This window comes from Vanessa cardui, chromosome 4 (genome assembly GCF_905220365.1).
Source record: "Vanessa cardui chromosome 4, ilVanCard2.1, whole genome shotgun sequence".
Lineage (NCBI taxonomy): Eukaryota > Metazoa > Arthropoda > Insecta > Lepidoptera > Nymphalidae > Vanessa > Vanessa cardui.
In genome coordinates this window covers 6,246,994-6,259,106 of record NC_061126.1, presented here as the reverse complement: position 1 = coordinate 6,259,106, position 12,113 = coordinate 6,246,994, and the positions used below count along the sequence as shown (strand labels likewise).

At 32.9% G+C, this 12,113-nt stretch overlaps 3 protein-coding genes across 3 annotated transcripts; 1 reads left to right on the top strand and 2 right to left on the bottom strand.

The window, feature by feature from the left end:
• Positions 1 to 410: 410 nt before the first annotated feature.
• LOC124544482 (golgin IMH1) lies at positions 411 to 4,259 on the bottom strand. The gene is made up of 6 exons (XM_047123063.1): positions 3,960 to 4,259; positions 3,487 to 3,656; positions 3,222 to 3,370; positions 1,434 to 2,865; positions 1,203 to 1,349; positions 411 to 851 (listed from the first exon to the last, which is right to left on the bottom strand). The coding sequence occupies exons 1-6, from the start codon at positions 3,991 to 3,993 to the stop codon at positions 627 to 629; spliced, it is 2,157 nt and encodes a 718-aa protein (XP_046979019.1). The 5' UTR covers positions 3,994 to 4,259; the 3' UTR covers positions 411 to 626.
• Positions 4,260 to 7,060: 2,801 nt separating this feature from the next.
• On the bottom strand, positions 7,061 to 8,230 carry LOC124544133 (splicing factor 3A subunit 2). Its single transcript, XM_047122584.1, has 3 exons — positions 7,924 to 8,230; positions 7,560 to 7,823; positions 7,061 to 7,476 (listed from the first exon to the last, which is right to left on the bottom strand). The coding sequence occupies exons 1-3, from the start codon at positions 8,075 to 8,077 to the stop codon at positions 7,109 to 7,111; spliced, it is 786 nt and encodes a 261-aa protein (XP_046978540.1). The 5' UTR covers positions 8,078 to 8,230; the 3' UTR covers positions 7,061 to 7,108.
• A 2,065-nt stretch (positions 8,231 to 10,295) lies between these two features.
• On the top strand, positions 10,296 to 11,899 carry LOC124544440 (40S ribosomal protein S10). The gene is made up of 4 exons (XM_047122995.1): positions 10,296 to 10,427; positions 10,615 to 10,827; positions 11,322 to 11,565; positions 11,836 to 11,899. Exons 2-4 carry the CDS (start codon positions 10,628 to 10,630, stop codon positions 11,869 to 11,871), a joined length of 480 nt encoding a protein of 159 aa, XP_046978951.1. The 5' UTR covers positions 10,296 to 10,427; positions 10,615 to 10,627; the 3' UTR covers positions 11,872 to 11,899.
• Positions 11,900 to 12,113: the final 214 nt, after the last annotated feature.

Genomic DNA, 12,113 nt, shown 5'->3' with positions numbered 1-12,113 from the left:
TCCGTAGTCTATTGAGAATATAAATATTACCTATCTTCGATAAGTAGGGAAGGTAATATTATTAATTAAATAGTAAAACTAAACACAATTATTAGGTCTAGTTGTCTCTCGCCAAGATTGCATCTTTATAGCTCGCATACTAGCCACCTTATCTATTTAAAAAAAAATCCATTGGCACAATTGAATGGACTTATTAGATGCTTGTGAGATTTTGTGATGAAAAAGTAAAAACTTTGTCTTGTGAAGAGGCTGAACTCATGCTCATGTCAGAACATCGCTAGTAGTCAACGATTCGATAAAATTGTCGAAATCGGTCTTTCGTTACTTTCTTCCTTTTATATTATGCAGTAAAAGTTGAAAATAACTACGTTACTTTTATATTACATGAGAAATGAAAAACCATATCTGCTTGAGTCTATATTTCAAATCAAACTTATTAATATTATGATTACAATAAATAAAAAATACATTACGTAATTTCCTAATTGGAGTGTAACATGCCAATAAATTAAAACATAAATAAATAAACGACAATTAGAAACAAATTTCGGTAATCGGCAGTGAAAAAGTTTGTCAACATTTTGACATTAATATGACCAAGTTCACAACATTCCTTGTTTTCATAATTAATGGTTACGTTCCCTAAGAGGAGAAATAACTTGCATGTTCTCCTTTCCAATTTTATGACTTTTACGTATTACAGAAGGGGATTTAGGTTTCATCTGTACTTGTTCTGCATCTTTTCTCAGTTTATCCATAACAGAAGATTGTTTTGCAACGGTCATTGTCAATTCCTCATTCTCTTGTCGCAGTAGTGACAATTCAACGACTAAAGATTGTTGATCTTGAATCTGTTACAATTAAAAAAAAAGGTCACTGATTAATATTTTATAAATAAATTACTCTGTAGCTAGAAATAAAAATTAATTATAGGTAATGCCAGGATACTTCCTAGAAAAAAAAAAATGACGCTCTTAACTGACTAATTAAATAGGTAATTGATTTATATTTAGCACATTGCCTTTGCACATGTAGTAAACTTGTATACTTGCATATTAAGATGTGTGCAAGTTTTGATCACTTATACACCCAATCTTCCGATAGCAGTTTCTACGACTTTTTATACGCTGTTTTTTTCGAGAATCCATAATGAATATTATAATTTCTTGAATATATAATGTATTATTATTAATTATACATACCTGCTGTTGGATGCAATGATTTTCGCTCTCGAGTCGCGATATCTCCGCAGCTGCCTGTGCCAGTAGTACACGAGACTGTTCTGCTGCTGCCGTAGCTTGTCCAGCATGCTCTGTCGCTAACTGACACAAAACGCGTTTCTTTTCCACCTATAATATAAGTTAATAAATAAAGACGAAACTTCATTAAAATATTTTATAATAGATGAAAAGTGTGATCGATGAGATTCTCACCTCCTCCCTCAACATTTGTATTTGAGATTTTGATTCTTTTTTAATAATTTCTACATCTTCTATTAGCTCGTTTTTTATAGAGCCAAGTTCACGATAAGCTTCCTTTTCAACATTTTGTAAACTTTCTATGAGAGACACATTATGTTCCATAATTCGATTGTGCTCTTTAGCCAAAGCTGCTTTAGATTTCAGTATATTCACAAGAGCTTCTTTGTATTCATTACATTCCAAGACTGTGTTATTAAGTGTATTCTTAAATGTCGCTAATTCCGACTCTAAAACCTCTTTTGAATTAGTCAAAGTTTGAACTTGGCTTTCCAAGTGCTCTAATTCATTGTCAGATTCTCTTAAACGCATAGTTAAAACTTGTACAATATCTCTTGTAACTGATAAGGACATTTCAAATTTATTTTTTTCCTTAATAGCTCTGTCAACCTCCACTGTCAATTTATTGATTTCATTTTCATAATCTATAACTTTCTTCTTTGATTCATCTCTCATAACTTCTAGATCCTGCATCAAAGTCTTCTTTTCATTTCTCAAAATATCATTTTCATTTTGCATATTTTTAATTTCCTTATTTAAAGCAACATTTTTTTCTTCATTTATATTTAATGAATGTTTTAAATCTCTTATCTCAGCTTCTAAGCACTGTATTTCTCTTTGCTGTTGTGTCCAGTGCTCCTGTAAATGTCTACTACGTTCCTCAAACTGTATTTCACAGAGTTTCAACTTTTCTTGTGTTGCTTCATCAATTTGATCTAATTTAGCTTTCATTTCTTTATCTTTTGCAGCCAGAGCATGAAGCAACTCCTGTATCTTATCATCTTTTTCTTTTTTAAGTTGATTTTTAATTGAATCTATTAAAGAACTGTACTTTAGTTTCAAATTCTCTTGGTCAGCTTTAGATTTAGCAACAATTGCTTGCTTTTCTTCATCAAGTTTTATTTTGAGTGTTTCTAACTCAGCTTTGTACTCGCGTCGGATACTCTCATTTGCCTCTAGAGCCAAAGCATGATGCCCCTTGACCATTTCTAATCTTTGGTGAGTTTCTTCCAAACAAGTTTCTACATCTGTAAGCTTTTTCTGAAGATCTGTACACAAGCTATCTCTAATTGTGATAACTTCCTCAAGAGATGTAAGTTCAACTTGCTTATAGCTGACTTCATTTTCTAATTTTTCACATTGCTTTTGTAATTCGAATATCTCAGACTTTAAATTATTAATAACAGTAATTACATTAGCTTCAGTCAATATTTCATTGTTTTTGTTTGGTTGTTCATCACTAATAATTATCATACCCAGCTTCTTATTGATTTTCTCAACATCTTCACAATTGTTGTTTTCTTGTAATATTTTTTGTAAACTAGCTATTTCGTTTTTGAGCTCATCTATTTGTTTATTATATTCAGTTATAGTGCAATCTTTGTTCCTAAAAGTTTAAAATATGTTATATATATTGTTTAGACGAAAAATGTATGTACCAAGACATACTTAATATACCAAGAACTCGAACAAATATGTAATATTATGCTCTACATTTTTAAAATATAAAATTATTATCTTTTTCTAAGCAGTACTCTGTAATGAAATCCTTTTACAAATAAGTTTATTGCATATTGTTTATTGTAATACGAAATTGTAAAATAACTGTTAGAAATTAGTAAAATTAAATAAGATATTGTTAATTTATGTAATATGCAACCTTATTTCCACTTAACGATGGGGCCGACATATAGGCTGCCTACATATGTAAGGCCCCTTAAAAATAAAAGAATAAAAAAAAACCTTATTTCAACTTGATAAGCTTTGATGAGTTCTTCTTGATCTTTCGTGTCATTATTTTTAGGCAAATTTTTGTTAGGTGGTAACAATGTTTTCTTGAGGCTACCAGTTAATGTTTTACTTGTAGTACTTGAATGCTTTATAGGCCTAGGCTGAAAATTAAAGATTAATTTATTGATCCACTTTTTTATATCATTAAATAATTTTTAATTATTTTTTTTATATTGAAAATCTATATATTTTCATATCTATAGAAAACTTTACTTACAGTTTTAAATGATTTGGTACTTGTAACTGAACTGCATTGAGATTTCACATCAAAGTTTTCCTTTGAAGGTGTTGAGGTAGGCACTTTGTTTTTCGTAACAACAGGCGCTTTACTCTGGTTCTTCTCTATATCTCGTTTAGGTAAAACTTTTGATTGAGTTTTGATTAATGCTGCGAAATATAGAAACAACAATAAAGTGCGATGATTTTGCGATATGAGATTTTGAGAAAAGTAAATTATTACAAACTAGTTCCTCCACGCGGTTTCCTTCGCGTAATAGATGTACTATGAGGTAGCTTACTATAAAACTTAGTTTTAATGCTTTATAATAGGTTGAGACGGTCAAAGCATGAAAGTAAAATTTTTAAGTTCCCAACACGTATTACCCAATTATACTGTACGCGTAAAATTTGAGGTAATTAGCTAGTTAAATTAATGTTTAATAAGTTTTATAGTATAGAAAATGTACTTACCTGATGGTTCAAATCTTTTAGCTTTCGAGAACATACTTCAATTAATATGTATACTTTTATTAATTCTTTAACTAAATAAATTAAAAATCTTCCTAATTCTTATAATAGTAACCAAACAATTAAATTTAATAATTTCACCGTAAACTAGAGCATATACTGTTTAATGTCTACTGGCTGCCAGAAATCGCGCGCGAAAATAAAAGGACGAAACCTTTGTTTTGATTTCTTTTGTATTCAATTCCTTAACGCTCAGTCAGTGACCGTTAAATCTACGTTCCAAATCACGCTTTGAATTATTGAAATATAGGGTGACCAGTTAAAAAATACGGAATTATAATTTTTTAAGACTTAAAGAACTTAAACTTAAAGAAGTTTATAAAAAAAACTGTTATTCATAAAACTCCAAAGACTATAAAACTTATTAATTTTAGTTAATCATCTTTTACGTTCACTTCTTATGGGTAGGTGTAAACGTTATGTATGTTATGTAAAACATTACGGCGCCAGTCTTTATGGGTTCCCTATCTCTTAGTATTGTTGTATTCTATTGCCAGTTTATTTGTATATGTTGTATATCCTCATAAAAACCACAAAAATATATTTGGCCAAAATAAGCACCTTTTCTTGCGAATGATAATAAAATTTAAACCTTTTTATTCCCGCAAAAAACGCTGTCAGTCATTTTGATGATGTCACACCTGTATAAATAACAGTCCATATTCATAAATACGACAGACATTCTGTTTTTTTCCTCTCCGGAGGCGTGGAGTAGGAGTGTGGTCGTCCTGTTCTTCAAAAAGGAGGCCCCGCTGAAGAACTATCGTCCCATATCCCTACTGAGCCACGTCTATAACCTGTTTTCAAGAGTCATCACAAACCGCCTTGCGCGAAGATTTGACGAATTCCAACCCTCGGAACAGGCCGTGTTTCGGACCGGATACGGCACCATAATCATCATCATCGGCCCATTTTTGTCCACAGCTGGACATAAGCCTCTCCAAGTGCACGCCACTGTGGTCTTTCTCCTGCGACTCGCATCCAGCTCCTGCCTGCCGTCTTGTGTATATCGTCACTCCAACATGCCAGAGGACGTCCTACACTACGTTTACCGAGACGCGGTCTCCACTCTAGAACACGTTTACCCCAACGGTTGTCAGTTCTACGACAAATATGACCAGCCCACAGCCAACCCTTTCCATATTCATAGAACATGTTCTACCGGAACCGACTGCGATACACGATACCGTTCTCGAAGTTGTTCAAAAATATGTCTACCTCGGGCAGACTCTGCGATTAGGTAGAACCAACCTTGAGGACGAGGTGAATAGAAAAATTCAGCTAGGTTGGGCAGTTGAGAAGTTACATCGAATTTTTACATAGTCGATCCCACAGTGCCTCAAGACGAAAGTCTTTAACCAGTGCGTCCTACCCATCATGATATTTGGAGCCGAAACGTGGACACTCACGACAAGGCTGGTCTACCAGTTTAAAGTCGCTCGGCATGCTTTAGAAAGGGCTATGCTCGGCGTTTCACTGAGGGATCACATCAGAAATGAGGTAATCCGTCAAAGAACCAAAACCAACCAATGTATGCAAGGCAGCAGGCAGGAGCTGGATGCGAATTGCCGGTGAAAGTCCACAGTGGCGTGCACATAGAGAGGCCAAGAGTGGACAAAAACAGGCTGATGATGATGATGATTCTAATTTTACAAATGCCGTTTGTATGTTAATAAATACACGTACAAATAAAATTTACTTCGATTTTTTTTATTTCATTAATTAAAAAAAAACTATTAACTTAATTTAACATTTTAAAGTAAATCCCAGAAGTTAAAGTCGATAGATATAGTTTAACTGTTGATAACTTAACACTGAACCGACCGTATTTGCCGCACTTACGTCACACCATGGCGGCTCGTGTTTTAGTTCATGTAACATGTAGATTAAAAATTACGACTTTTTAATTTAGTATAATAAAGTAATAGTATGCTTTTATGACTCAAATCAGAGTTTCTAAGTATATTTCCATATAATCTTTAAGTTTTATCAACTTTCATAATTTATATTTTATTACCGAAAGTACCCTATTCTTCTCATATATAATATAGTCAGATGAAAAGATTTTTGTTCTTATTTGCTTGTTATATAAAAATAAACAGTTATTTACTAACATTGTATCATGTAGAATGACAAATATATTTAACAAATAAACTTTCTTGATAAAAAATTATGAAAATCTAAAAAACTTTATATCTAAGGTACCCGATATTCTACTTCAATCAAAAACACCAATTTGTAATTTTATTGCTAGCGGAATCGTAAATGATCTATACTAGTATCGTAAATGCGAAAGTATCTCTGTCTGTCACTCTTTCATAACCAAACCACTGAACCTAATTTTGTATGAACCTCAACGACGGGCATATCTACTTTTTATATCTAAAACAACCATCAACCCGTAAAACACGAGCGATGCCTTGGGCGACAACGAATTTACTCTATGCAGTAAATTTAAACACAAGTTAATTTTATGTACCTAACTCTGTCATGGCGGTAAAGACGTTTTGAAAAAAAATACAGACGAATTGATAACCTCCTCCTTTTTGAAGTCGGTTGAAAAACCGGCATGTTGCAGATTAGCATTTTTCATTTGTACTCACAAACACTATGAAGTAGCGTGTCCTCGTCTAAACGGAAGAGTCCGTTAAGCAGTATGACATTATTATTAATGTTACTTTCGTTTTTTATATCTTAAAATTTTGTAGTTTACGAAATCGCGTGTGCCTAAGTGCAGGACATGCTAACTGGCGTTGGGTAAGCACTAAGCCCTAAACATATTTAATTGCACATTTAAATATATACAACTGCAATATTTATAGTTTAAAATAAGTGAAATAAGTAAAAAACCACAAAGTTATTGTAATATTTACCGTATCATTATCATTTATATGTCATAACATTTGTATTGTAGTTGATACATAATTATGTATTAGGCTAGAATTTTAAAAAGGCTCTTTAATTTTTTTTTAAATTAAATTAAATAAACTCTTAACTTTAGTGAAATATCAATTATCTTAAGGCTTAGATGGTAAAAAAATATGTATACAGAAAATTTATATTTATTTATTAATATTCATAACCTAACTAAATTACATAGATGGAGGGGGTGGGGGTACAGGCAGTAATGGGGGTGGAGGCGGTACACCCATCATTGGGGCCCCAGGTGGTGGAGGCAACCTAATACCATGGTTTTCCCACATCTTCGGAGGAGGAGGAGGCATTCTTAGTGGTTCCATTTTAAATGCAAATTGGAGGAAAAACTGTTTTGTGTCTTTGTTCCAGTGGGTCCAGAACTTAGAATCATGTTTTTCTACCTCACGGCTGGGCACTTTAAAAGCTATTGTTTCATAAGGCTCAGCAGCAAAAAGAAGGTATTGCCACCTACGATCTGGTGGTTCAATTTTCTGCTCATAAGCTGACATAAAACGATGTCTGGGTTGGACACCTTCAGCAATTTCTGAAAAATTCAAATAAATATTTATTTGTCATTCAATTATGATGTGACTAAAAAAAGTAATATATTAATAATATTGTCTGTACCAGGATAATCAACTTGAAATAGCAAACTTTGCTGTCCATTTTCTGGGTCTTTTTGCTTAGTTACTCTATAACCGGGTCTACCAATTTTAACGAACTTTTTAGGTTCAATTCTTGGTTTCTCAGGGGCTAACTGTTGTGGAGCTTCCTTAGCTTCCTTAGCAGCTCTGCGCGCCAAGTTAGCTTGATGCTTCTTTCCTTGGGTATGAGCCAAGTAACTGCCTTCATTATTGTGGAGTGTTAAACACAATTTACATTCATATGAACCTGAAAAACGGTAACAAATTAATTAGGTTATATGAAAATCAATAATTTCAAAAAACTATAAACACACATTTTATTTATTTTAATTTTATTAGCAACTTACCCAAATGATTTTTCATAAAATATGGATCTTTATTTAAATCTATAGTCTCTAAAGCTAATTGCCGAAGTCTTTCGCGGCGATCGCGATTGCTTTCGGACCATGATGCTACACCTCCTCCACCGGTTTTACCGCCAGGGCGGTTTTGGAAATCCATATTATCTTTCTTGTTTTGTAATAATGTACACTATATATTAAAATCTACATTTAATATTTGAAATCTGTAAAAGTCTCTGTATCCAAATAATGAAGCGAGGATACCGTAGAAAGTTTAATTAATATTTGACGTCTTTGACAAATGTCAACTAGTCACAGTCAGTCGACGCTTGGCATAGATAATACATATAGACTCGTGACATACACATACATACACATTAATATGTGTTCGAAAAGCCAAACACAATTTATGTAATAACTAGAGTAAGTAAATAACAGCCTGTAACTTTCCCACTGCTGGGATAAGGCCTCCTCTTCCATTACGGAGAGGGTTTGGAACATATTCTACCACGCTGTTCCAATGCGGGTTGGTGCAATGCACATGTGGCAGAATTTCAATGAAATTTGACACACGCAGGTTTCCTCACGATGTTTTCCTTCACCGCCGAGCGCACACGTTCATGCACGCGTTCCAACCACTGGGCCATCTCAGATCTTATATGTATGTATAATAACTATTTAAAAAAAAAAGTATTATATATGATAATTTCTTGCATAATCATAAACCTTGTGTGTCATACATATGATGAATTTACGTCGGTAGTTACACAGACCGACTTCAAAAGGTGATTAAAAAATCGTAAATTGGATATGGATGTAACTGATTATTTTTTTCTTTTTAGTTCATTTTTGAAGGCGGTTTTTTTTATTTATAAAAATTTATTTAATGCTTTTCAGTGTTGTTTTGTTATTTATAATTACAATTGGTAGTGTTTGTCATTCACTTTATTATACTCAGTACATTTCGGCTTTCGACTCTAAACATAACTCAACGCCGTTTCAATACGATGTGGACTGCAACTCAAATTAAGCGTTACCTAAGTTACAATAGCCTAATGTTAACTGTTCATCGCCAATTAGACAATACCATTTTTCCCGATGCAATGCCGTTAATCATTGAGGAATTCTCCTGGTAGTCCACCATTAGCTAGACTTCATCATAGGCATGTTTACTAACATCAATTGCTTGGCGACTATCTTAAGGAAATAGAACTAAACCTGTAAAATAGTTACTTACTAATAGGTTCTGATTACCAGTTGTGGTCTTCATCATCAGTTCCACTTCATCAAATGTCACTTTTCGTGAGCATATGGCCTAGGCACTTTGAATAAAAACGAAATCACTATAGGTGTGCCTATAAAATTTGAGGAGTTCCCTCGATTTCTCCAGGATCCCATCATCAGATCCTGATCTCCTGACAATGGGACCACCTGCAAAACATGCCCTTTCAAACAAAAAAAGAATTGTCAAAATCGGCCCAGCCACCTTCGAGTAATTCGGTAACATACATAAAAAATAAAAAAATAAAAAAAGGCCCCGACGAATTGAGAACCTCCTCCTTTTTTTGAAGTTTACGGTTAAAAATAGGCCTCTAAATTAGATATTATGTAAATATGTTTTAACTTTATGAGTCTGTTCTTAAGCTGGGACAACAACAACAACAGCCTGTAAATTTCTTACTGCTAGGCTAAGGCCACCTTTCCGTTTGAGGAGAAGGTTCGAAACATATACTAATAGCGGTTTAGTCACTTTCCATCAGGCATAGCAATCTCAGGCACGTTTGCTTAAAAATAAAATGTATTGTATTATGTTTGTGTAAGAATGTCGCAATTTTTTTAAGCTGAGATGGATAAGTGGTTTGCTTGATAAGTTCAAGCCCAGGCAAGCAGCACTGAATATTCACGTGCTTAATTTGTGTTTCTAATATATTTCGTGTTTGGCGGAGAAGGAAAACATTGTGATGAAACCTGAATGCGTCGAATTTCATAAAAATTCTCCCACATCAGTATTACACCAATCTACGGCGTGGGGAAATATGTACCAAAACCTTCTCCTCAAAAACAAAGTAGATAGAGGAGGCCTTAGCAAAGCAGTGGGAAATTTACAGTCTGATGTTGTTGTTGTTGTATTTTGTAGCCAAACAAGACTTATTTTGATAAAGACACGATTTCAGATGCAAGTTTGTTCTGGTTATCGTCGATTTTTTGCCGAAAAATGTAGTATGGCCGGTGTCTACACGTCACATATTATATAAGGAATTTTATAGATTACTATGAAAGACATAAATAATTTAAAACATATCGTCAAAACTTTAAAAAAAGCAATGATTATGCAGTTGTTTGAAATTGATGTTTGAATTGATAAGTCCAGATATAATAAACTTTCTGTTTTAGAAAAAAAGTTTTCGAACGGCAATATCTGTTAATGTCAAATTATAAATGACAGAAAGTGTTGGCAATCTGTGGTAAAACAATTTTAACCTCTTTTCTGTTGTCAAAATAGGCGAAAGGTAGTGTTTTGTAATAAAATCTGAATTTATCCTAACAATCAGTGAAATACACTAAAAACATTTATTTCTAAAGTATTTAAAATGATATTTCTGCAGTTAAAATATCAATATTTAATATTATTGTGTATTAGAAAAGTTGAAATACTTAACCTTTTGGTTTATAATATTGAATGTCTCAATGTTTTAGGTAGTGGGTCAAGATGTTGATGCCAAAACAGAATCGCGTTGCGATCTATGAATTCCTCTTCAAAGAGGGTGTCATGGTAGCCAAAAAAGATTACCATGCACCCAAGCATCCGGATCTTGAAAAGATTCCCAACCTTCAAGTTATTAAGGCAATGCAATCATTAAAATCTAGAGGTTATGTGAAGGAACAATTTGCGTGGAGGCATTTCTACTGGTACGTACTGATTATTAGTCTATTTTGAGTTAATTACACGTATGTGACAGTGGTGTTTTAAAGTAAAAAGTTATAGTCTAAAAGCTACTTACTGAATTCATTGTCCTTGAACTATTGTGTTTATTGAATACATATTTCTGTACTCGTGCATGGATACTATAGTGAAATAATATTTATTATCAAAGATCAATTAATTATTGTAGATTTATCACGATAATAAAAAGTTAAAGATCAAGTATTGTAATAATGATCTAATGCGTCATGTTAGCTTCTAAACCACCAGCTTAAAATTATAACTTCAGATGACAAGACAGTCCATAAGAGTGATTATAACCATATTATGTTCTGAAAACAGATTTAAGTTGTTTAAAGTATAACTACTAAAAATTTTGTTCATTTGAGTTTTGTATTGAATCATAGAAACTCCCTAAATATTTTGTACCTATTTTAAATTATTTCGTAGTATCATGACAATGATTGATAAATTTTTCTAGGTATCTTACAAATGAAGGTATTGAATACCTAAGGATCTTCCTTCATCTGCCACCTGAAATTGTGCCCGCTACACTTAAGCGCTCAGTGCGTATTGAGACAGTCCGTCGTGGTGCTGTTGGCCGCTCCGATGCCCCAGCTCGCTCTGCTGAAGACAGATCCATGTACCGTCGTGCACCTACCACACCTGATGCACCACATGATAAGAAGGCTGATGTTGGCCCTGGCTCTGGCAGAGTTGAATTCGTGAGTATTTATAATTCATTAATTTTAATAAGTTTTCTCTTGACATACAATTAAATAAATATTTTCAGAAGAATGAGAATATAAAATATCTTAAACTGATTGAACAATAGACTTGTTACTTAACATTTTTTTAAATTTCTTTAAATAAAACATATTGTAGGTACAGTTCAATTCATGTACATAAGTAAATTTCAATTCATATAAATAATCATTACCATTCCACAGTAACTTAATTTAAATGCTTAACATAAAATTTGTTCATTGTTACAGAGAGGAGGATTTGGCCGTGGCAGACCAGCTCCTTAATTAAGCTTAATAAAAAAAATTATCCACACTTTGTCGTCTAATTTACAATACCTATTAAAAAAAAAAATTTGCTATATAATTTTCAAATACAATATTAGTAATTGAAAAATATCAATGACAAAAGACTATTACATCTGGAAGCTATTCATTTAATTTGTTGTATTAATATTATTATTATTTATTTTTACAAAAGCACAGTACACCTAATACTGTGCATAATTCAGGTTACATAACAACATAGT